At 49.2% G+C, this 26,348-nt stretch overlaps 1 protein-coding gene across 2 annotated transcripts in view; it reads right to left on the reverse strand.

Moving 5' to 3' along the window:
* Nucleotides 1-26,348, reverse strand: part of KIF2C (kinesin family member 2C) — a 1,469,089-nt gene that overhangs the window by 1,106,423 nt on the left and 336,318 nt on the right. The window contains exons 4-5 of one of the 2 annotated variants that reach the window (XM_078671748.1): nt 20,497-20,542; nt 4,874-4,909 (exon numbers count right to left, since the gene is read on the reverse strand). In XM_078671748.1, the coding sequence (XP_078527874.1) occupies nt 4,874-4,909; nt 20,497-20,542 (82 nt within the window). The remainder of the gene's footprint in view (nt 1-4,873; nt 4,910-20,496; nt 20,543-26,348) is intronic. The other variant, XM_078671750.1, reaches the window with a different exon arrangement.

Genomic DNA, 26,348 nt, shown 5'->3' on the forward strand with positions numbered 1-26,348 from the left:
GGCGGGTGGAAACAAACGGATGACGGCACAGCCCGGGGGGGTCCTGCAGGCAACAACACAGGCCTCTGATCTCAGCTGCGGGTGGTGGTGGGATCGATTGACCCCAGGGACGAAAGATCACGGCGGCCATCATGCTGTCTGAGACCAGCGAGAAGTACACACCCCACGGCGGGATGCCTGGTCTTCACCTTGGGGATGCCCAGTAGGGGCAATCTCGCAGGGAAAGCCAGGACGGGTTCCCAAAGCAAGCGCTAAGAGACCTGTCGGTGATTTGGCGCTATATAAATCAAAATTAACATTAACATAACATCGTCCAGCTACTTCAGGCCAGCCCCTACTCACTAACGCAGGGATCCCTCGGATTGTGGTGTGCAACAAAGTCGGCAATCGGCAACCTGCTCCATTCCTGTAATCCTGCATCAGCACATAAGACCTTGATATCCCTCAAAGTGATCAGGGCAGATCGGGGCACCACTGCGGACAGTGCTGCACTGCGAGAGGGTGAACATCCGAAGGAACACAGACGTGCACGGTTAGAGTTACTGCAAATTCACTCAATCTGCATTGTGCATGTATGTACAGTGGGACCATGCAGCTTAGGCCAGGATTCTGCTAAAAGCCTCCCGCAAAGAGAGAATGCAGGCGGGAACGGGAACACATGGACAGCGGGAGGGGGGGGGGGGGGCAGGAAAGGCACGGACAGCGGGAGGGGGGGCGGGAAAGGACAGCGGGAGGGGGGCGGGAAAGGACAGCGGGAGGAGGACGGGAACGGGAACACGGACAGCGGGGGGGGGGGGGGGGGCGGCGGGAACGGCCACAATCACTCACCTGGACCTGGACTTCCTCCAGCAGCAGTCGGCCGCGGAATGGCCAAAACGAACCTGGACAAAAAAAAATAAACCCCGCCCACGGCCGCATGACGTTGTCAAAGGGGCAGGATGAGTAAAAATGGCCGGAATGCCCCCAAATCTGCTCCGCAATTGACGGACAGATCTCTGTTCCAATGGCTAGCCTCCATTTATGGAGCTAGCCAATGGAACAGAGGGCGGATTCCCAAGCCACATACTTGTAAACATTAGATTTCGCCTGCGCCGAAAAGCTGCGCAGTGCGCAGCTTTCGATAGGCGAAACCTAACAAGTCAGAAAGCAAAAGCACGGTCCCGAAAGTGAACAGATGACCGCTCTGCAAACACGGGGATCTCGTCTTTATGGGGCCATGTGTTTCTAACACATGGCCCCATACAGTGATTTAAATGGAAAAAAATAAGTGCAGGTACTCACCAAATTGAGATGTGGGCTAGGGGGCGGGGTTAGGGGGTGGGTAGGGATATGGGGGCAGAGCTATGGGGGCGGAGCTACAGATAGTGCTAAGGGACCGGGGCAGAGGCACACGTTTAATTTGATTGAGATTTAATTTGTATGCAGATAATACACACTGCAGACAACACTTACTCATGCAAGAACACAGAGGGACATAGAAGCACTTGTGCATGCAGATAGGGTGTTAAGTTTATGTGCACCAACAATAAACTGTGCTAAAAGCAACAATTACCTGGAGCGAGCGGATGATCGTGGAGGGCTGGCCATTAATTAAAATCATTGATTAAACCTCATGACCAAATGCAACTCTTCATTTAAGATTTTGTTTCATTGGCGCTTTGTTAGAAATTGTTTCAAAGGCACTAAGAAAAAAGTTCACTAACATTTATTTCATAATGTCATAAATATTTAACTTAATTGAATGTAAACCCTTTTTTAAAATTGCTTCCACTGTAATTGCGCCTTGGGCCTCACAAGCATTGGGAAAGTGCGATAGAAATCAAACATACATAACACAATATCACTAACTTTCTTGTTCAATTACATTTTAAAGGAACGGTATGTATATTATTTGTCCTTTTTATAAGTTACCCTCTGACAAAGTACGTACGGCTGCAGTGTGCTTATCAGTAGGGAGAGCGGCGAGATGCAAATTGGGCCTTTCATCTGTCCCCCACCAAGTCTTTTACGCCTTGCAATGGGTTGATGGGAGCTCGACTGCAGGGGGCACACGAAGAAATGTTAAAAATAAAAACAGCGCTTCCTCCACTTTTCAAAGGTGTTTGGATGGCCAGCAAAGCACAATAGCCCGGCGTGCAGGTCTGCTGAATGAATCTAGTTTCCAGGAGGCTGCAGCAGCCCGGGGTAGAGAGCCCGACGGGGGAGGGGCATTGCTTAATTAGCAGATGTTTAGGGGCGATTAGTACTCGAGTGCTGCACAAAAACGGACTGTCAGCTGTGAGTCCGCGCTTCTTCTTTAAATACCAAATTGCACTGAGTTGTCTTGCTGCCCCGTGAGTACTGGTACTCTCTTTGGACAAAAGAGAAGTTCCGGTACTCAAGTGCAGAAAATTTTGAAGTGCCGGTACTCAGTACCTGCGAGTACCGGCCCATTTAAAGCACTGGCCCCATAAAGATAAAAAACTGCTTCATGACAGATGCAAAGCAGGCCACCGAGTCCGCTCTGAGACCAAAGGGCGTCCACCAAAAACCCCAATTTCCAATGGCAGGCCACTTTTACCATAAATGGTAATGCCGGCCAATGGGAATGAGGGGAGGGGCTTAAAGCCCTTTTCTGAAACTACTCCTTGACAATAAATCTCGCGAGGCAAGCAGCGCATGCGCTGCCACGCTACGCAAGACCTAAAAATGTAAAATGTGTGTATATCACTGGTTCCCAGTAGAGATTCGATCCGGAAGGCTTGGGAGCGCGATTAAGGACATGAAAATCAAGATTCACATTGGGCTTTCTTCTACTGCACACAAAGAAGTTTCTTTAAATAGTCAGCACAATGAACTTTATGCAGTTACCCAGCCTACAGCGTCCCGCCCAAGGGACATTTGGGGTTCCTTTAAGAATTACCTACTTGAGCTTAATGCTCCCCTCACCTCAAACAGCTAGATGGCATTGTCCTTTCAGATGCGGGGTAAATATACAGCGGTGCAGTAAAAATCTGACATACATTTGGTCAAATACACACTATTGCATTGGAGGGTAGCCAGGTTTTGCATGGATGAAAGGTCTACTAGGGTAAGTTTCGATGTCTACATATTAATATTTGGGAGATATGCTGTCAAATGAATAAAAGCCAGGATTTGTTACATATGCACATTTTTGATACGTCACTTCCATGTCATTACACATGTCAAAATTAAAGTGAGTAACATGTACGGGACGTAATGTTTATGGAAATAATGTTTAAAAAAAAAGATTAGATATCGGAATCCACTTTATTTTCAACATGTGATCAGGATCCATATGTTTAAAAAAATTGGACTAATTCTTTAGAATAAGATGAAAGGAAAGTAGAACCATTCACTTATGCTGCCCAATGAAGGAATAAGAGGCACAGAGGAAGGCAATGTCTAACCGAAACAGTCTGCGCCCTCAGGGCATTCTTCCTCAGTACAAATATCTTCCACTTTTCAATACAGGATAGGGACTTTGCAGTTCAGACTTAGCAAAGCAAGACAGATCTCAGTTAACTGTGGAAGGCCAACTGCAGGGCATCCCTTAGAAGAGACTAGAATGTTTGGGTGTGACATTTGGACCACCCAAAACTACAAATTAGCAGGGCACAAATCCAAAGAGTGACATAGAAAACAGAGCAAGCTCAACACCAATTAATGCAACAGATAGCTTGAACATTCACCACAAACTGGGCAACATTCAGTCCAAAAATGCAAGAAAGTACCTGGAGAAAGTGAAGATCTGGTGAGATTTTTCAGGGGTTCCAAGACTGAGAACTCGATCCACATGGAACACTGGGTACCTGGGGAAATATTGTCTTGCAGCTCTACTATTCACTCTTAAAGTAGTTCCTAGCACACACACAGCTTAACAAGTGAGGGTGACCTTCACTTGGACAGGGTGCCATATGTCCTCACTGGCTGAAGAGGCGACCGTTCAGGTACCCAAATTCAGAAACCCCAAAGCTTTAAATTGTTAAAAATTGGATTAAAGTCTTTCCATGTGCTGTTGCCAGTGATCTGTGTGTACACCAAGAAGCTCTTCAGACACGCGCCGACTATCATAATTTAGGTATGCAGCAGATATTTCAATTCCAGACAAGATCACTGAAACTGTTGCAAAGCCGTTTTAAACAGACAATTCACACAGGACTTGAAACCAAACTACTGCACAAGTCAAAAGCAAAATGAAAAGTCCCAAGTAAATCAAACAAACAACTAAGTGTGAGATTGAAAACAGCTAGCTTGACAATTACATAGAAAAGGGAGAACTGCATTTAACACTATACAAGTCCTTGTGCAGCGGACCATACAGAGCTAAAATCAGCAGGACCATATGGTGAAAATAGGAGACAGTCAGGATGTAGACGACAGTTTTTTTGTTTTATTTAAAAGGTAAAAGAACTACTTCTAGAGTTCAGCTGTATCACCCAAAGTCCGAACCCAAAGGAATGTTAGAGTGAAAATGAACACCAGTTTTAAACAATGCCATCAAGCGGGTGACCACCAACATTTGATTCCCCAGTCTTTTTGAATGGTATACATACTGAAATTCTGGCTAAACCCAAATAAAGCAGCAGTACTAAATGTCCGCGTTAACTAGCTCAATAATTAATTTTTTTAAGTCTGGTTTACGAAGTTCGATGCACTTAAGAATTTGCATCAAAGCATATAGAGAAAATATTTAGTGTGAAATACCAGTCATCCCGAGAAAAAATCTTAATTCCTTCACAAAACATTTACAGGCAACTGGATATAAGGTAAGTGGAGCAAGTTAGTTAAGGAAGACAAGTTAGCACTGCTGCTCTGCAGAAAAAGGTGATGTGCATGTTAAGGTGAACATTCAAATAAATGGTTACTTTACCAGATGGAGGATCAACAGCAGGTATCTGAGTTGGCACTGAGATGAGGAATTGAAATCAGATTAGGCTTGTTGAATTTCCCAAAAGACCCACTTATGTCAGTGACTTAGTCCTAGAAGCTCAGGAGTCGACAGGATAAAAACACAATTTGTTTTCTTGCTACAATGACAGAAAAGGTTCTGATACGGTCATTTTATCAATTTAATACTTAGTTTGGGTAGTATATTAAACACTCAAATGATTGAGATGAGCAACTTTTCTCCATTTTTCATAACAGACCCTCAATATGTCACAATATTGCGAGATGATTAGAGTGGGAGGTGAATCTGCATAATAGTGAATCTGCATAATATACCCAGAGAGGAGTCAGTTATGTTAAAAAGAAAACCCAGTAACAATGTTATAGTCATCTACAGGTGGCTTTAACCTCCGATTACTGTATATGCTGAAAGTGTGTGCATATTACAGTTACCATCGACCAGGAATAAACAAATGCACCCCAAGGACATCAATGTTGCCTAAAATCCTCTACTGGCATTTACCCACCTTGCAAAAGTCGAAACATTTACAGGGAACTTCAATTGAAAAACTATAATACAAAAAGAGTAGTTTCTGTCCTGCAACTCCAGTTCTGTAGTAGGGGTATCTCTGTTACAGTCATAATCTAGTGAATAGTCCCGCCCATGTGCGTGGACGCCGGAGCAATCAAAAATAATCTCTTAAGGTGTCAAAACATGCAGAACTGCATAGACACTTAAGAGAGAATTTAAAGACAGATAATGCAGCCTATATCCACAGGCCTATCCAGTACTTCAACTAGAAATTCCACCAAAAATCCACAAACAGCACAGCCTGTCCAGATTTCTCCACAGAGAAAACCTTGCCTTAACAGCAAAACCCTCTGGAATGATAGAGAGGAAGAAATGGACAGACAAGCCCCATTGGCTGCCATTATGTGGCTCACAACAGGATACTGTGCCTTTAAGAGAACTTTCCAGAACTTCACAGTATCCCAGAATGCACTGCAGGTCCCTTTCACTTTCAGTTCTTTTTGAAGGCTTAATTCGCCAGACCTGTAGCATTCCTTACATGAATATCTCTCTCCACCGGGGAGGAGGGCGGGCGCTTATGACTATAACAGATACCCCTACTACAGAACTGGAGTTACAGGACAGAAACTACTCCTTCTGTAGTAGGGGATCTCTGTGTATAGTCATAATCTAGTGAACAGAATGGCAAGCCCATCCCCACACCAAAGCAGCGGTGGAGAAAAAATGAAATAACACCACTACTGTGCGAACAGATTTCGCAGTGAAGCCTCGCCAACCTGAGCGTCTGTCCGGGCATCAGTGTCCAGACAGTAATGCTTAGCAAAGGTATGGACCGACTTCCAAGTGGCCGCCTTGCAGATTTCTGCAATGGGAACATTACATAGCAAAGCAGTCGTGGCAGCTTTGCCCCTGGTGGAAAGAGCCTTAGGTTTGCCCCCTAAGGTCTTATTAGCCTTTTGATAACACAATTGTATACAGGACACAATCCACCTCGAGATGGACTGTTTAAGTAGCGAGACCAGTCTTGACTGATCCATAATTGATTAACAATTGGTCTGACCTACGAATATCCTTGGTTTTATCCAGATAAAATTTGCACACCCTCCTAACATCCAGGGAATGCAAGGACCTTTACGCGGGAGATGAAGGATTCTAAAAAACTTAGGTAAAGTTATGGTCTGGTTAACATGGAAATCAGATATAACCTTAGGAAGAAATTTAGGGTGAGTACGCATAACAACCTTAGCAGCATGAAATACAGTATAAGGTTCTTGGCAACACAACGCCTGAATTTCACTCACCCTGCGGGCCGATGTAATGGCCACGAGGAACGCCGCCTTCCAGGACAGGTGCTGCAACGAAGCCTTATGAATAGGTTCAAAAGGCTCCTTCATCAACCTGGACAGCACCACATTCAATTCCTATGAAGGCGAAGGAAGCCGGACAGGAGGGAACACTTTCTTCAAGCCTTCCAAAAAATCTTTGATCACAGGGATCTGGAAGAAGGAAGTCTGTGAAGGGCATTTCCTGTAGGCAGTCAGCGCAGCAAGATGAACCTTAATGGAATGGACATTAAGGCCACACTGCACCAAATGTAAAAGATACGGAAGGATGACATCTTCCTTACACGTCGTAGGGTCATAGTTCTTGGACTTGCACCAGATGCAAAATCTCTTCCACTTGTAAGCATAGGAAGTCCTAGTGGAAGGTCGCTTAGCCTCCTTCAGTATGTCCATACAATATTCTGGTAGATTCAAATGGCCATATTGCACTATCTCAGGAGCCATGCCACCAAACTCAAAGACGAGAGGTTGGGGTGCACCATCTGCCCCCGAACTTCGTGAGAAGGTCCGGCCGGCACGGCAGCCGAATGTGAGTAAGGAGAGACCGGTGAAGCAGGTCCGTGAACCACCACTGCCTGGGCCATTCCGGTGCAATCAGAATCATCCGCGCCCTGGACTGGGACAGCTTGATGAGCACTGCCGGAATCAGGGGAATGGGTGGAAAAGCATACAGAAAGCTGTTCGACCAGTTGATCCATAACGCATTCCCCAGCGTCCCCTGCTGGTAGTACCTCGAGGCGAAGTCTCTGCATTTGCTGTTTTCGGCGGGGGTGAACAGATCTACGTCTGGAGTCCCCCACCTTGCGAAGACTTCTCCTAGTACTTTGTCGTTTATGACCCATTCGTGGTTTTCCTGAATCAGTCTGCTCAGTGCGTCGGCCTGAACATTCTGCACACCTGGTAGATGGGTAGCCGTTATCAGTCCTCTGGCTAGAAGCCAGTGCCAGATCGCCTGCGCCTCCAGCGACAGAGTGCGCAATCTCAAACCCCCCTGCTTGTTGAGGTAATACATCGTGGTCGTATTATCCGTCTGTACAAGCAGAGAGTTGTTCTGAAAGGACGGATGAAAGGCCTTCAGTGCAAAGTGAACAGCTCTGAGTTCCAAGAAATTGATGTGATACGTGGACTCAGTCGGGGACCACGTTCCTTGTATCTGTAAGTCTCCGGAGTGCGCCCCCAGCCGTGGAGCGACTCATGCGTCACAATAGTCTGTGTGGGAATGTCCTTGTGGAAGGGAACCCCTCTCAGGAGATTCTCCGCTGAACACCACCACTTCAGAGACTGAAGAGCATGCAGAGACAGTTGTATCTTGTCGTCCCAAGACACCTTCTTCTGATCCCACTGATCCTCCAAGCACTCCTGCAATGGTCTCATGTGCAGCTGTGCGTGTGGAAGATACAAGAGGCCATCGACCCCAGTAGAGAAGACACCGTCCTCACTGTTGTAGATGGAGCGGTCATAAGAGCCTTCCGAAGGAGTGATAAACTTCTCTCCTCCAAAGTAGACACGCTTGCTGAAAGCGTATCGATGGAGGCTCCCAAGTACTGTATGCACTGGACCGGAGTCGGGACAGACTTGGACATGTTTATGTGCAACCCCAGCTTGTTCAAGAGAACGCATGTCTTCTGGAAGTGCGCTTGAACTTCCGAGAAGGAGGCCTTGATCAACCAATCGTCCAGATACGGGTAGACAAACACCCTGTTCTCTCAGGTGTGCGGCTACCACTGCCATGCACTTCGAGAATGTTCTGGGTGCAGACTTCAGCCCGAACGGCAGTACTGTGTACTGATAATGATTGGCGCCAACTTAGAATCGCAAGAACTTCCTGTGTTTGTGTGCAATGGGCACATTGAAGTATGCATCCTGTAGGTCTATAGCACACAGCCAGTCTCCCTGTTGCAGCTGAGGATAAATCTGATGCAACGACAGCATGCAAAATTTCTCTGCGAATCCACTGGTTTGCTTGTCGCAAATCCAGAATGGGCCTGAACTCGTTCTTGTCCTTCTTGCGAACCAGAAAGAAGGAACCAGGAGTACAGACCTCGTCCCCTTTGAGACAGAGGTACGTCTTCTATCGCCCTTTTCCTTAACAGGGTATTGGCCTCCGTCTGGAGCTCGCACAGTTGGAACTGCGAGCTGACCGGAGGAATTGCTGGAGGCAGGCTGGTGAACCGAAGACTATCCATTGCAAACAATATTCAGCACCCACTTGTCCCGAGTAATTTTTCTCCACTCTGCCCGAAAAAATTGAACGCTTCCCCCCACCGGAGTGGGTAACGGATGTAGGGGAAGTAACCGCTCAGGGTCGAGACCCAGCTGGGCCTTTGTAAGCTGCCGCAGACTGCTGGCCGCCTCTACCCTTCTGGCGCTTCTGGACGGGCTTCCGGAACTGCTGCTGTTGCTGCTGCTGTCCCGAAGCCTGCCCGCGCCCTCTACCCTGCGCCCCAAACCATCTCTGGAATGGGCGGTAGGTCTTCTCCTTGGGTTTCTCCAACCAGACCGCTGTCAGGGTCTCGGCCTCCGCCTTCATGCGGGCCGTTTCGTCATCCGCATGCTTGCCAAACAGGGTTTCCCCCGAGAAAGGCAGATTGGCCACCCACTGCTGAGCTTCCGGCTTGAGCGATATTAGTCGAAGTCAAGCGTGGCCTTGTTGGTTGACCCCATGACAGTACCCATGGGCCGCCAGAAGAGACGCAGCCGCGCTGATGATCTGGTTTGACACCAGCATCCCCTCCTTCAGGATTTCTTGAGTCCTCTTTCTTCTCTCGGGGAAGGAACTCCGCGAATTGCTGGAGGGACTAGGGCACGGTCGTATCGCCCTAGCAAGGCCGCAGCACTAGCTGCCTTCATCGCAGTAGAGGCCGTCCCACAGACCTTCCTGCCTGCCGAGTCGATCCATCGGCTCTCCTTATCAGGAGGTACCGTAGAAGACTGGGAGGTGGCATGTTGTTTCCTAGCCGCCGTCACTATAACAGAGTCCGGAGTCGGATCCATACGAAGGAAAGCCGCGTCAGAATCCGGGGCCCTGTACTTCTTAAGGAGCCGGGAGTGGCCTTTGTCACCGCAGGAGTGAGAAACAACTCTTCTGCGGGGTCTACCAATCCTGGCACAAGAGGTAGTAAAGGCAGAGACAAGTGCTTCTTATGAAGTTTCGAAAATCACGGACGTCGTGGGAGTAGGCACAGTCACGGTGATACCCAACTTAGCTGCACCCCTCAGGAGGACATCCTCAATGTGTGAATGTCGTCCACCGGAGACACTCTCGTCCCCGGAGATTCCGATAAAGTCGGTGAGTAGGTTCTGGTCCCGGAGGAGTCCGTGCGGGACCGTGACCTGCGCCTCCTGTGGCGCCGTCTCGATCTCGATGACCTGGGACGACTTTGCGATCTCCTCCTCTGACCGGAGCGAGATCGCGACCTCCTTGGTTTCGGGCGCTCCGCCGGCCTCACAGGAGTCAGCGACTTTGGTGAGGTGGAGGCGGAGGCGGAGGCGGGGTGGGAGCCCGCGGAGGAGGTCCCCTTGGCAAGGGAGGAGGGGGTGTAACCGACTTCGGCTTAGAAGGTGTATACACTTCAGAGTACACCGAACCTGGTGATCCGCCTTCCTTTGTAGGCTGGGGCAATGGAGAATCCGCTATCGGCACTTGGCGCCGGCTAGATTGACTCCTGGCGCCAGAAATCCTTCTGCGCCTCTTTGGCGTAGAAGAATGTCGACCCGACGGTGACCTTCGCCTCGACGGCGAGCGTCTCCTCGACGGCAAACGCCTCAACGGCGAACGCCTGGATGACGACCTTCTCTTCACCGACGGCGAGCGGCGGTGTCGCCTCGACGGCAAGTGCCGACGCCGGGCCACCTCTCAACGTCGATTACTCGACACCGACAAAGACGAAATATTCACCGGTGATCTCGACGGCGGTTTTGTTCAGTTCCCTCGAGGCCGAGCGTCGACGCCGCTTCGACCCAGAGCCCTAGGGAGACTGGGAACAGACTGTAGTCATCCCTCTCGACGCCGTAGTCGGTGCAATCGATGCCGACGGAGAATGGGGACGTTTGCTGGTCTTCCTGCCCCTGGGGAGCCCCCCAGAGGCATCAGCATGGGCAGAGGACGCCCTTCCAGACCCACCTTGTGCCTTCAGTCTTCTGTCTTCTGTCTTCCAAGCCTTGAAGCCTGATCTTCATCCTATCTCTCAAGGTCCTGCTAGAGAAGCCCTGGCAAATGTCACACTCCTCTGGGACATGAGATGAGGGAAGGCAGATGATGCACCTCGTGTGGGTCAGACTTGGCCTTCCTCGAGCACTCTGGGCATTTGTCAAACAATGCAGGCATAATGACAAATAAAGAGTGCACCAAAACACACACAAAGGAGGACAAGACCAAAGTACTTCAAGAAAAGCACTCCAATAGCTTGAAAAAAGTGAAAAAAATCACCAATAAACCCTTGAAAAGGGAGAGCTCAATGCTCCAGGGTCCTGCTTGCAGGAGCCGGAAAAAAGAACTGAAAGTAAAAGGGACCTGCAGTGCATTCTGGGATACTGTGAAGTTCTGGAAAGTTCTCTTAAAGGCACAGTATCCTGTTCTGAGCCACATAATGACAGCCTATGGGGCTTGTCTGTCCATTTCTTCCTCTCTATCATTCCAGAGGGTTTTGCTGTTAAGGCAAGGTTTTCTCTGTGGAGAAATCTGGACAGGCTGTGCTGTTTGTGGATTTTCGGTGGAATTTCTAGTTGAAGTACTGGACAGTGTAGCCTGTGGATATAGGCTGCATTATGTCTTTAAATGCTCTCTTAAGTGTCTGTGCAGTTCTGCATGTTTTGACACCTTAAGAGATTTTTGATTGCTCCGGGGTCCACGCACATGGGCGGGACTATTCACTAGATTATGACTATACACAGAGATCCCCTACTACAGAACAAGTTCAAAGGGGCGGGGGTTGAAGGCTGGGTCTCCAATCTTTACAAGGATACCTCCATAATCAACCAATTTCTGCAGCTATACATTTTATGAGCAGACTTCATTGGCAAGCACTAAGAGGGATAGAGGGTGTTGCTAGTGGTAGCCAACAAGGGGGGGTGTCAATGGACCTGACACTCTAGATCGCTAGGAAACATTAAACTTCTTTGAATCTCCTTGCTTTAGAATCTACTTAGTGTTTGCAATCTAAAGTATCCTTCAATTCTTGCCTCTCAACACCAAGATTTGCTCCCAGCCCAATATTGGCTAAAAAATGTACGAAAACTGAAGCAGGGCTTTTCAGACCAAGATGGTGGCCGCGAGGCTCTGAAGCTCAGACCCGCATTGTGCTAATTATCCAAAAGTGGTATCAATGGGTGGCATCTCATTCACCAGCGCTGGGGGGTCCAGCACGGATAACTGTGAAGATGAGGTGCACCTAAGGCAGTGGGGTCGAAGTGAAGGATGATGGCAGTGGAGACCGCTGCCCACGCAGTTCCCCCGGGATGACTGGAGTGAAGAATGGCACTGCAGTGCGCACGTCTCTCCCTGGCCATGCCAGGGACTACATTGCACCTATTAAAGCTCTGGAGCAATTGGAGGACCCAGCAGCTAAGGCGCTGCTTGCACTGGAGATGAGGCACGTATTCATGCCCCCGTCCCCTTCAGTTCCCACAATCCATCAAACCAACCTGCAACTCCCATCCCCACCACCCACTTAACTCTACCCAGCCACACCATCTGGGTCACGCGGGTACTCTGAGGCAGGAGACTGACAAGTTTATGAAATTGTCACCTTCTCCTTCGACCATAGTATTGCTGTGGACTGCTATGGACTAGTCCTTATTTGCACAACTATATGGAAGCCTATCCTCGTTTCCTCAACTTCCAGAATTTGATCAATGAATGACAGAGTACTTGTAGAGCGCGCTACTTACCTGTGAGGGTCCCAAAGCGCTGAGGGGAGGGGGGTGCTGCTACTGCTCGAAGAGCCAGGTCTTGAGGACTCTTCTGAAGGAGAGTAAGTCTTGGGTCTGTCGTATGTGGGTAGGGTGGGTGTTCCAGGTCTTGGCGGCGAGGTAGGAGAAGGATCTGCCGCCGGAGGTCATTCGTTAGATGCGGGGGACATCGGCGAGTGAGAGGCGAGCGGAGCTGGCGGGTGGGGGTGTGGAAGCTGAGTCTGCTGTTCTGGTAGGCTGGTTCGGCGTTGTGGAGTGCTTTGTGTGCGTGGGTGAGGAGCTTGAAGGTGATCCTCTGGTCGACGGGGAACCAGTGTAGGTCTCAGGTGGGGGTGAAGTGGATGAGCTGGGGGATGTTGACATCAGTCGGGCAGAGGTGTTTCGGATGCGTTATAGTCATAGGTGTTTGACTGGGATTCCTGCGTAGAGTGCGTTGCCGTAGTCCAGTCTGCTGCTGACGAGGGCCTGTGTAACCGTTTTTCTTGTTTCGGTCAAGATCCACTTGTAGATCCTGCGGAGCTTGCGGAGGGTGTTGTAGCAGGAGGAGGAGACGGCGTTGACCTACTTAGACATGGAGAGGGAGGAGTGGAGGATGACTCCTAGGTTGCGTGCATGGTCGGTGGGTGTTAGTGCTGTTCCCATTGTGGTCGGCCACCAGGAGTCGTCCCAGGCTGAGGGGGTGGGTCCGAGGATGAGGACCTCAGTCTTGTCAGAGTTGAACTTCAGACGGCTGCTCCTCATCCAGTCGGCGACAGCCTTCATTCCCTCGTGAAGGTTGGTTTTGGCGGTGTGGGGGTCCTTGGTGAGAATGAGCTGGGTGTCGTCGGCGGAGATGATGTTGAGGTCGTGATGGCGGGTCACTTGTGCGAGGAGGGCCATGTAGATGTTGAACAGAGTCGGGATAAGCCCTGGGGGACGCCACAGATGTCGGTGGCTTCGGATTGGAAGGGTGGGAGGCGGACGCTCTGGGTTCTGCCGGAGAGGAAGGACGTGGTCCAGTCAAGGGTCTTCTCTTCGATTCCGGCTTCTAGGAGGCGTGTCTTTAGAGTGCGATGGCAGACCGCGTCGAAGGCGACCGACAGGTCCAGGAGGATGAGGGCTGATGTTTCGCCGCTGTCTAGTTGGCGCCTGATGCAGTCTGTGGCGGCGATGAGGGCTGTCTCGGTGCTATGGTTTCGTCTGAATCAGGATTGGGATGGGTCCAGGATGTGGTCGTCTTCCAGGTGGCGGGCCAGTTGCTTGTTGACGATTTTTCCGATGACCTTTGCCGGGAACGGGAGAAGGGCCGGAAGTTCTTGAGGTCCTTGGGGTCCACCTTGGGCTTCTTGACATATGCTATATATTTCAAAGTATGAGGTGGGGGGGGTTGCTGGTGGAGTTTAAGGGTTTTGTTTCTATGCTGCTCTATGGGCTCTGATCCAGGGAAGTGTCATGGTTTGTTTTTCTGCTCCCACGGCAACAGGGGTAAACAGAGTTCTGTACAGGCTGGTCTCATGATGTGAATGGAATAAACAAAATTAAAACGGGAGTAATTCTCCTTTGGGCTACGAAATCGGCACCAGCAGCATTAATGCTGCAGGAAACTTCGAGGGTACGAATTGCCCCTTCCTTGGTAGACGTTGATATTCAAGCATTTTATTCTGGATACACCAGGGACTGCAGAGGGGTGGGAAACCTTCGCCGCACCTTCCCGTTTGAACTGTCGGAGGTCTTTCATGAGATGCTGGGCTGCTTTGTGCTAATCACAGGTAGGCTGTAGGGTAAACCATGGTCTATTGCTAGCATATACATCCCAACAACATTAATTGATAGCACACTTTGGGAGTGTACCGGCTGGCACAGAGATATTAGGTAGGGAGCTTAACTCAGTTGTTCACAGTAGACTGGATACTACTCCTCCCTTCCATGATGCCAGAAAAACACCCCTCGGCCTGGATGCAAGTGGCTGGACTCAGATGTCTGGAGGCTTATGCACCCACAGACACATCTGTACACTTACCACTCTTAACGACACCATACACTTAAGGGCTGGAGTATTTTCTTGGCTGGGCGGGGCTGCGCATTAGATTACAGATGCCAAAACCTTCCAGAGAGGTTTGCCTGATCCCTCTCCAGTCGAGCAGACCTTGAGATTCCGGATGGCGAGCTGTGCTGGGAGAGATGGTGTATGCCTGCTTGGCTCCTGTTGGAAGCAGACTTACTAGAAGCAACCAGAGGCCATAGAACACTTTAGACCTCAACAAGGGCTCAGATCTGTCAGACGCCACTTTCTTGGAGTCCATCAAGGAGGTAATTAGGTAGACCTCTCCTTCAATACAAAACACAGCAAAAAGAAGTCACTACGCTCGAGCAGACTATTGAGGCGCTAGAGGTGGTGGCTGCACAATACCCAGATCTCTGGCAATCCATAGACGAGACGTGGCCATGTAAGCAGTCAAAACTAAACTGAGCAGGCTTAAACAGCGGTTCTGGCCCCTAAGTATAGATTGAACGAAGCCAGGGACAAAGTTGATAAACTAATATATTAGTTAGTTAATAAGGAAGCTGAAACAAGATTTGCATTGAGCGTACATGACTAGGAGCGAGGCTGGGTCACTCACCCTGGAAGTGACAAATGCTCTTGCTGACTAATGAAACTAATTCAATGCAAAGCGAAAGCCCGCGCCCCAGGTAAAGAATACATCTATCAAGAATCTACCGATTCCCAGATTTCTACCAGAGGATAAAGAGTCGCTGTATCGGCCAGTCTCGGAAGAGGAAAGGGAGCGATTAGTGGTATGCCCACTTGCAAAAGCCCAGGTCCTAATGGCTCCCCAGAGGAGGTTTTTTTCTTTAAAGATATGCATCTAATGTGGTACCACAATTGCACCTTCTATATAAAGATTCTCAGTGTACGTGAACCTTACCATATAAACTCAGAGGGGCCCATGTGGTGGCAATACATACGCAGGGCAAATCTCAGATGGATTGTGCTTCTGTAAGTCTATCTCAGATAAATACTGAATCCATAATTCTGGCTTCAATGCTTGTAAATTTGTGCAGTTTACCTTGGTTCACTGGGACAAGAATGGCTTCATGACTAACAGGGGACAGGACATTGCCTGTGCCAGCTACAGGTGGCACTGGACCTGGCACAGTGCTATGCAGAACCACAAGCAGTGTTTGTAGGAGAGTGGGGTCTGCAATCCTATGGTCACCCCAGATTTTTGCTTTTTGCTTCACTGGTTTACGACTTTCCCTGGCTGTGGGCCTGCTAATCAGACCCACAGCCTAGCTGTTCTCTCTCTAAATTGACAACCATGTACTTTAGGTGCATTTACCAATTGGTACTGGGCCACCTTATCAGTCCCTATACCCAGGGCATAGGTGTACCCAGGGCCTACCAGGGGCTGAAGCATGTATTATGCCACCCCTGGTTGGCCATCTAAATCTGACACAACTGGCTGCATGACAGCTGGGGCAAGGTGGTGTAAACACCCTTTGCTGTAGATATAGTATACCTATATATATCCCTAAAATGGACACATATATTCCTATCAGTCACTCCTATGGAAGGCCTTATCAATCCTGAAGGCAGAGTGCTTGGAATTATGTGAGATGGTGCTCTGGCATGAGCTGAGCCCGTTTGCAGCTTGCGGAACCAAGTCCTAATAGCTGTTCCATGATAACGCTATACCATATACTCTTAAGTGCATTATAATCCTTGCAGTTAAATGCTAACTCTGGTATAACATTATCAAAACATGTCGAGTAAGGTGTCGTACGATTTGGAATACTACCCCCTCGCCAATTCTGGCGATGGGGGTAGCATTCCACCCTTCTAGAGGGACACAATATGTATGTAACTGTGAACCCCGGTTAAAGTTAACTCGAGCCTCAGCATCACAAAATGGATGCTACCACCACAGACACAAGTCTGACCTCCTGCTGCTGGGAGTCCTTCCAGCGAGGATGGCTTGGACAAAGGGTTTCCTGCCTTGGGAGGTGCTAGCACCACCCCAGACAGGATTTTGTGTATTGAGGTCGGGAGGCCTGAAAGGAATGAGACATTCCTGGGGCACACAAGGTGCCCTGTGTATACACCGGTTCAAACCAGTTGCTGGGGCATCCCAGCCTCAGCTCTGGCGGGAAACCGGACAAAGGATAGGGGGTGTAACAACCCCCCTTCCTGGTCCCACCCAGGGGAGGAACCTAGTCAGTATTGCAGCCCCCTTTAGGAGAATAAAGGTAGGAGCTGGTCCCATTCCAAATTAGATTATCCTGAACTATTCAAGAAGAAACTCTGGCCTTCGACGTTCTGCTCCACAGAAGACTGAAGAATCTCCCTTGTGGACAAGGAGTGTCCACCCTGCAACTGCAGGCACCATCAAGCGTCCAGCGGCTTCACTTTGTCGTCTTCCCTCGAGGATCCAGACTTCAGAGCCCGACGAGACCCGGATTCCCAGACCTCTCTGACCTCAACTCACATCTACAGCAAAGCTGAGACCCGTGGGTGCGACGAGACACGTGGGACCGGCCATCTTGAACGAACCTGCACTTCGCTTCCAGCACAACTCCCGAGGTACACTCGACCAAGTGCTTTGGGGACTGAGAAGCCCCAACCCCGAGCAGCCCCTGCACCGAAGATCAGCCCTCCAGCATCCACGAGATCTGCGTGGGGCCCTTCTGCTTGGTTCCTGCTCGACGCGTTGTCTGGTCACTTGCCGGCTGGCTAGTGGCCTCCTAGACGACGAACCTGTGAATTTCCACTGCTGATCTGGTGGCTCCAGACTGGCCCTTCCTCCCTTCCAAAAGAGGGGCACCCCGGACTCTCCTAGTCCGCACCAGACGCTTTCTTCACTCACCGCGTGGGTTGCCTTTGCCAAGGCCTGTTGCCTCCAATCCCGGATCCAACACCGCCGACAGCGAGAGCCTGCGTGGGACAGCTCGTGCCTCCATCCTGGTCGAAGACACCTCCTGGTGCACGTGGCTGCAGAGTCAAGCGTCCACACTTCACCTGATCGCGACGTCGACATCTGGTTCCTTCCTGGTTCCACTCCAGTCACTGGCTAGTGACTGAACATTGTCCCCTCTGCTTTCAGGTCTCCTTCAACAATCCACCCTTTGATTGCACCGGACATCTTCCTCCTGGTCGCCTGCAGCATCTTTTCTTTCAGGCTCCATAGACTTCAACGCGGGGACCCGACGCACTTTGACACCTATGCACCCGCAGCCCGTGGGTGAGGTAACAAGAGCATTTCGGTGCTCAAGGGTAGTTTAACTGTCCTAGTGTCCAGTTCCACAGTCGTTTTAGTCCTATCCAGTCAGGATTGTCCGTACTCACCTGTTCTTTGAACTGTACCGTCCATAGACGTTGTTACGCATCTCGCGTGAGTTCACACTCTGCACACGCATTCCGTGGGCCTCCTATTACTTACCTGAAGTTAGTATAGCGTGGTCCCATCGATCCTACAGCCTCTGGACAGCTCCATTCCGATTATCGACTTTCACATTCCACTTACTTAGTATATGGTTTGTCGTGCCCCTAGGGCACCATTGTAATTTTGTGCAACTTGTAGTATTTTTCGTAAGAGATTGTCATGTGCTTAGCCCTCTGACCTCATAAAGAGGTTCAGGGGTGTTGTTATTAATAAATAGACTGTTGATTTTCATAACAACCTGTGTGGTGTCCTTTCATCTGGTATTCAAGGGGTTATATTGTGGTAAAACAGCTGGCTTCACATGCCAAAAGACTGCTTTGTCCATGCTACCATTAGGATAGCTGGTCTATAAGGTTGACTTACAACTAATCACCATAAGGGTTGTTTGGACTGATACAAGGTGATCTCGAACTAGTGAGCATCATATATCAGGCCAACTTCTCTCAGTGTTCAATTGATTTTTAAAGAAGGCATTCTACTTCGGAGTATGACACTTTCTACACATTGCTGAATTCTGGGCATATATAAAACTCCTCTACTAACTCTCTTGGGCCGCAGGGTGTGTTTATGGGGTGCTATCTTTTCAGATACAGCAAGGCACAAGGCAGGGATTTTCTAGCAGAAATGATCCGAACTGATGCTCAGGTGTAGGACATTTGTGTACACAGGGACCAAGAAGACAGCACAGCTGTGTATGCAGATAGTTTATTGAACTTAGACCACCCGGACTGCATTACTCCCCACCTCATACATATTCCTCCGATTTACAGGCCTCAGTCAACTGGAACAATTGTTGTATTACCAGTAAATTGCTCCATAAACATGGGGGTGTTGCTGAATATAGCCCTGTGAAGCACTTCCATCTTCAAATACCAGGGACAGCATTTCACGCTAGACCCAGCTCTATGCTGGGACCTTAACATAAACCCAATGAGACATTAACTTCACTCCCAGCTAGAGAACTGGGGCAAGCATATACTCTTGCTGTGTCGGAGAGACCTTTTCAAAATGACTGCCTTGCCCCATGGCTTCATCTCTTACCAAACTTATTCGTATACCCTAGCTGAGGCAACTACATATGGGCTGGGAGACTACCTAGGGTAGCCTTTAGCAAATGTATACAATCTCCATTTGATGGGAGATTGGGACTGGCAGATAGCCATGCCATTAACAGGCTTCAGTTACTGCCCATAAAAGCGTGGTTTAATGCTGACAGGGTAGATTCAGCCAGAAGACTGAAAATGATGTTTGTATGACTGCGGAAGCGCGTTTATCAGAATTATATAGCAATAAGGTGAACAGGGAGTTCGAGGTAACCCTGACCACACTTTGTCGGCACAGTGCCTTATGGAACATTAAATAGCATAGGAAACTCACAAGGAAAACACATCAGCATGGAGCATGGCTGCTGGAGGCCACCAGATATGGGGCATTTCTGGGTGAGATACCATTGGGATAGCTACGATAGGAGACTAGTGGGAGACATCCCATGTTAAGTCCTAAGACCAGCTGAAGAAGGCATTTGCTACCTCCAAGTTCGCATACCATGGAAAAGTCACCCGAGTGCCTAAGAGGGGCCCCGTAGCTCAGCCCGTTAGAATTCCACTTGAAGCCCGTTAGAATTCCACTTGACACTGGAAAGGAGGAGAAAAGGCCATCTCCTGCATATAGCAGGCACTAATATAGAACATGCCAGACCCAGTGCAGGCTAAGGGATACAGGGGAAGGGAGATCTGTGCCCATTGGAGGAGTAAGATGGAGTAGAAGCAAAAAGGGCTGCCTCATTCATCATTTCCACTGGGTTTACTTTACGTCTGCATAGCTATGAATGCAAATGGGGCAGAGCTTCGCGCTATCCTGCATGAAATGCGGGTTGTTCACAGGCACCCTTCAACATGGTTTGGGAAGGTCATACAATATCCAGATATTGGGGCAGGATGCAAGCACAGCTGGCCAGAGTGCTTGCCATACACAGAAGCGGCTCCCCAGATGCATTACTGGGAATGGGTAGGGAAGCTATTAGCTGTACTAAGTAATTATAGCGAAACGGAAGATTGGCTGTAACTAACTGCAGCTACAATGACAATGGCTGAATGGACAAAAGCAATAAACGTGTGTTATAGCAGAAAAAAGGGTTTAATTGGGAATGGAAAAACAATGGTCACCCTGGTGGGACACAATGCATTAGATCAGGTGCTCAAGGTGGGAGGGGGATGCCCATGAATGATCGAGATTCCATGATGGTTTGGAGAGATTTGAGTCTAAAGAGGGAAGATTTCCAGAACTGGGTTGCACGTTTATATCTTACATTAGGTTTTGTATTTGCCTACATAAAATCCAAATAAAACGTGTTTAAATATTAAGAAAAACCATTGTATAATAAAGAAATATTCAAGTTTACCTTGATTTAGAGCAGGGATTCTTGACTGAGTTTTGCGCTTTTCTCTCTGCAAAAAATAAAATAAAAATAAACTTGTCACTGCCAACTAGATCTACCATGAAGTAGTTTCAGATTTTTACTTTAAGTAAAACGGTGTAATACACATTTGAATTTATAGCCCACAGAATTGCAAAGCAGCATGGTGGCATCTTTTATCCAGAGTCAACATCGTAAAGCACAGGATGCCCCTTGCAGTTTTTGCCAGGTTTCTCTAGCAGGCCGACCATGTGGGCAGTGCCCAGGAACAAAATTTATTTCAACCCAATCACAGGCAGATGTAGCTAACAACTGGGGCCTTCCCCCTTCCTCTGTCCCCCCTAGCCAGTCACACCCAGTGGAACAGGAGCTGCACCCAGAACCAGTTTTAAGTGACCACAGGAGAGGGTTGATCATTTCCCTGGCCACCCCTTTAGGGTGGTCACAGGAGATCAACACAGTGGAAGAAATGTACTACTATGTTGGTTTTGGGCAGAGGGGCACTGTGGGAGTGTTTGCAGTAAAAAGGCAGTGCTGCAGAAGTGGATGTAGAGTCACCCCAAGGACCTTTTACCTCCATTGGTATGAGCAGCCAGGTGTTTTCCCCAACCACAGGCTGACCGAGTATAAACCTACCAGCAGAGAAATTCAGGGCCTGTGGAAGAACAGAAAAGGATTAAACCCATGGTCTGACCTAAGAAGCCAAAAGACTGCGCATGCTCTCCTAGTGTAGGGGTTCCTAACGAACAAGTTACTTACCTTCGGTAACGCTTTTTCTGGTAGATCCAGTATCTGCCTGTGGATTCCTCACCTTGTGAATATCCCCTGCACAGCAGCCAATCGGAAACTTTTGTAGCTCTCCACGCCGGCGAGGTCATGGACGACGTCACATAGGGTACGACTCCGCTCGCGACCCCGCTGACATCACTGGATCCATAATAGGGCCTCGTCGGCCTGATGACGTCAGTTCTGCCCTTTTTTCCGTGCCCCCGAGGCACATGGACGGACCGACAAACAGTAATAGTATACATAGTACACAGTATTCAAATCAACACAGTGTGAAACCAATGCAATATGCATGAATATACAAATACATCCATTGAAAAATATTTCAAATATACACTTTGCAGGTATAGAAGAGTGCACAACGGGGAGGCAGGTGGGTCAGTGAGGAATCCAAAGGCAGATACTGTATCTACCAGAAAAAGCGTTACCAAAGGTAAGTAACTTGTTCTTCCGATAGATACATCTGCCAGTGGATTCCTCACCTTGTGAAAAGAGTCCCACAGCAGTCCCCACTCCCGGAGGAGGGTGTCCACTCTGCTATACCAAGAAATCCTGGAGGACAGAGCGTGCAAAGTGGCCGTCCCTCCTCACCTCAGTATCCAAGCAGTAATGCTTCGCAAAAGTGTGGAGGGAGGCCCAAGTTGCGGCTCTACAAATATCCTCTACAGGCACACCTCTAGCCAAAGCAGATGTTGAAGCCTTTGCTCTAGTAGAATGAGCCCTTATACCCTCTGGAGGTTCCTTACCAGCCAGGGCGTAGCAGGTCTTTATACACAGGATAATCCATCTCGATAGCGTGCGCTTGTGCACCGCTTTTCCTTTCTTACAGCCAGCAAATCAACAAAAAGCTGATCGTCCACATGATAGTCTTTAGTTCTATCGAGGTAGAAACTCACCGCCCTCTTAGGGTCTAGGCGGTGAAGCCGCTCCTCCTCCTTGGAAGGGTGAGGGGGAGAATAAAAGGTAGGGAGGGTAATGGACTGCCCCAGATGGAAGGAAGTCACCACCTTAGGCAGAAAAGCAGCCCTGGTCCTAAGTAACATTCTCTCAGCATGAATGGTCAGGAATGGGGGTTTCGAACTAAGAGCCTGAAGCTCACTTACCCTTCTTGCCGAGGTAATTGCTACAAGAAAAACAGTCTTAAAAGACAGAAGTCTCATGGGACACTTGTGTAAAGGTTCAAAGAGTTAACCCATCAGGTAGATTAAGGCAAGATTCAAGTCCCATTGAGGTACAATAAATGGAGTCGGAGGGAATTTGTTGGTAAGACCTTTTATAAATACGCATTACAATAGGTGACTTAAACAAAGACGGCTGGTCCGGCAAACAAAGGAATGCAGACAAGGCCGATAAATAACCCTTTACAGTCGCCACAGCAAAACCCTGCTAGGCCAAAGAAAGAGCAAACTGAAGTATGTTAGACAAACGAGCTCTTAATGGGTCAATAGATTTCTCTCCACACCAGGAAACAAATTTGGACCACCTATAGGAATAGATTGACTTGGTGGAAAGACGCCTGGCCGAAAGAATTACATCCACCACATCGTGAGGGAGAGAAAAATAATTCAGGTTGCCCCGTTCAATCTCCAGGCATGAAGGTGTAAGGTATGGAGGTGGGGGTGTAGAACCTGCCCCTCCATCTGAGAGAGGAGATCTGCCCTGAGAGGGAGACGGAGCGGCGGGTATGAGGAGAGGTGTAAAAGATCTGTGTCCCACACCCTTCTTGGCCAACCCGGAGCAATCAAAATAATTTGGGCCCGGTCTTGGCGAATCTTCCTCAGAACCCGAGGAATCATGGGTATGGAGGGGGGGTGGGGGGGGGGGGGGGGGGAGGAGAACGCGTAAAGAAGTTGCAAGCCCCAACTCAACTGAATTGCGCCCCCCCAAAGCTCCCTGCATCGGAAACTGGAGGCTGCAGAATGACGGGCAGTGAGCAATCTCGCGAGTGGCGAAGAGTTCCACCTGAGGAGATGCCCCCATGTCCGGAAGACATAACAAACCACCTCTGGATGGAGCCTCCACTCGTGGTCGGCGGAGAACTGCCGACGGACTGTCTGCACGAACGTTCAGAACTCCAGCCAGATTTGCCATCAGAGAAATCTGGTGGTCCTGAACCCAGGACCAGAGACGCAGAGCTTTTCTGCAGAGAAGATGCAAACTCACTCCTCCCTGCTTGTTGACATACCACATCGTGGTCGTGCTGTCAGTCAGGACCTGAACCGACTGACCGCGAATGGAAGGCCTTAAGTGCTAAACGTATCGCCCCCAATTCCAGAAGGTTGATGTGATGCAACCTTCTCTCTGGAGACCAAAGACCCTTGATCTCCAGATCCCCCAAATTAGCACCCCACCCTAGAGTGGAGGCATCCGTTATCACTGTGGCAACTGATGGAGGCAGATGAAAGGGCTTTCCTTGAGTCAGATTGCCCTCCACCAAGACAGATCCGCTGCAGTTTCTCTGGAGTTCCTCAGACTCCCTGAGATCTCCGTTGTGCTGATACCACTGCCTGCGGAGGCACCACTGGAGCGCCCTCATGTGCCAGCGTGCATGGTTGGCCAGCAGAATGCAGGAAGCAAACAGACCAAGCAGGCGAAGGACCTTCAGGACTGGAACAACCGCTCCATTGTAAAACAAAGGAATAATTTCCTGAATGTCGAGAATCCTTTGAGGTGGAGGGAATGCTCGACAAACAGTAGTGTCCAGTACTGCCCCTATTAACAGGTTGCGCTGTGAGGGCACCAGGTGAGACTTGGGTAAATTTATCGAAAAATCCAACCTGAACAACAACTGAGTTGTCTCTTGCAGATGGAGCACCTTCTCTGGAGACTCTGCTTTGATCAGCCAGTCGTCCAGATAGGGGACTACAGGAATCCCCGTCCTCCTGAGATGGGCTGCCACCAATGCCATCACCTTGGTAAAAACTCGAGGTGCAGTAGTAATTCCAAACGGAAGGACCGCAAACTGATAATGTTGCAACCCCACCGTGAAACCGAGATACTTCCTGTGCGAGTCGAGGATCGGGATATGAAAATACACGTCCTGCAAGTCGAGCAACACCATCCAGTCTTCTTCCAGCAGCGATTGAAGAACCTGCGCAAGGGTAAGCGTCTTGAACTTTTCTTGTTTCAGATAAAGATTCAAGATCCTGAGATCCAGGATTGGGCGAAGCCTGCCATCCTTCTTGGGAATCAGGAAATACCGAGAGTAGCATCCCTGACCCCTTTCCTGCTCTGGAACCACCTCTATCGATCACGCCTTTCTTTAACAAGGTCAGAACCTCCTCCTAAAGGAGACTGAGATGTTCCTCTGAGCAAGCCCCTTGACAAGGAGGGTAGGTTGGAGGGAATTCCCTGAAGGGAAGAGCATACCCATTTGCCACAAGATTGAGAACCCATTGGTCTGTAGTGACCGATTCCAATCCCGCAAACAATGGGTAACCTGACCCCCCCCCAAAGGAACAGGACTATGAATGGGCAATGTAGGGCTGCTTTGCTGCGGTGATAGAAGGAGAGATAGAGGAAGAGAAGGAAGAGGGTTGACGACCTTGTTGACTACCTCGGTTTCTTCCTCTAAGATTTATTCAGCGTATTTAGTTGCTGCTGCTGTTGCTGCTGACGAGGCTGCCCTTGCGAACGAAAGGATGACTTCCCGAATCCTCCATCTACGAAAGGTTCCTCTGGATTGGGTCTGCAAGCCAAGTGATCTTGCCGTGGCCTTACTATCTTTGAATCTTTCAAGTGCGGCATCAGCCTTCTTGCCAAACAGACCCGTACCATCAAACGGCAAGTCCAACAAAGTAGCCTGCACATCCTGAGAAAAGTCTGAAGACTTCAACCAAGCTCCCCTTCTCATAGCCACAGCAGAGCCCATTATTCTAGCCACAGAGTCAGCTGTATCCAGGCCACTTTGAATGACCTGGCGCGCAGCAGCCTGGGCATCATCCAAAACCTGAAAGTTCTTCCTGTCTTCATCAGACAGTTTTGGCAGCAACTGTTTAGAGGAATCCATCAAGGCAAGGATATACCTTCCCATCAGGCAAGTTGCATTTGATGATTTCAGTGCCATGCTCGCTGAGAACGCCTTCTTAGCAGACTCGTCAATCAGTTTTGACTCCTTGTCAGCAGGAACCTGTGGGAAAGCTCCTGAAGACCTCTTCGAGCAAGCCGCCTGAACTACAAGGCTCTCAGGTGAAGGGTGAGCTGACAAATTCTGGATCCTCCGGTGCCACCCTATACCTCCGTGCCACAGACCTGGAGACTGCAGGTGCAGACAAAGGCTTCTTCCAAACCTCCAACACCGGCTCCAGAATTGCCTCATTAAACAGTAACAAAGGCTCAGTCACAGAGGATGGAGAATGCAACACTTCAGTCAATAGATTGGACTTAATTCGACGGAAGGAAGATTAATGTCCAATAATTAAGCAGCCTCTCTCACAACTGTGTGATATGGGGCTACCTCCTTCGAAGGAGCATCTGAACCAGAAGAAAAATGCCACTCTGGGGAAACAGGCGAACCAGAGGGGTACATAACGCTATGTATGGTGTCTTTGCAAGGGCTAAGATAGTGTGATGGGTCTTGGCCTTGAGCCGGGAAAGGGGGATAATTTCCCGGCGCTGAAGCCGGTGTACCTGGAGTCAGACCCGTCGGCGCAGACAAAGGAACCTCTTCAGGCTGCTCCTGATCTTCTTGCTCTGGCTCGGCTTCATCCAGATCCGAAGAATGGACCGAATCCGAAGGAGCCGGCGTCGGTGATCTAGAGACTTCTACTTCAGGAGACCCTTCTCTGGCGAGACTGGTTTTGAATGTGAAGGATCGACCTCACTACTCTGACGTGGAGGAGAAGAGGACTTCGGCGCCGGTTCCTTATCAGAGTGACGCCTCAAAGAGTGCTTCTTTCTCTTATGTCTCTTCGACTTCGAATGTCCTGACGCCGACTTCGAACCAGACCTGGATTCGGAACGAGATCTCGACCTTTTACACGCCTTCTTACTCTTCATCTTGGCAATAAATAACTTCGCTTCCCTTTCCTTTAATGCCTTAGAGGTCATCT

This window comes from Lissotriton helveticus, chromosome 1_2 (genome assembly GCF_964261635.1).
Source record: "Lissotriton helveticus chromosome 1_2, aLisHel1.1, whole genome shotgun sequence".
NCBI classification, from domain to species: Eukaryota; Metazoa; Chordata; class Amphibia; order Caudata; family Salamandridae; genus Lissotriton; species Lissotriton helveticus.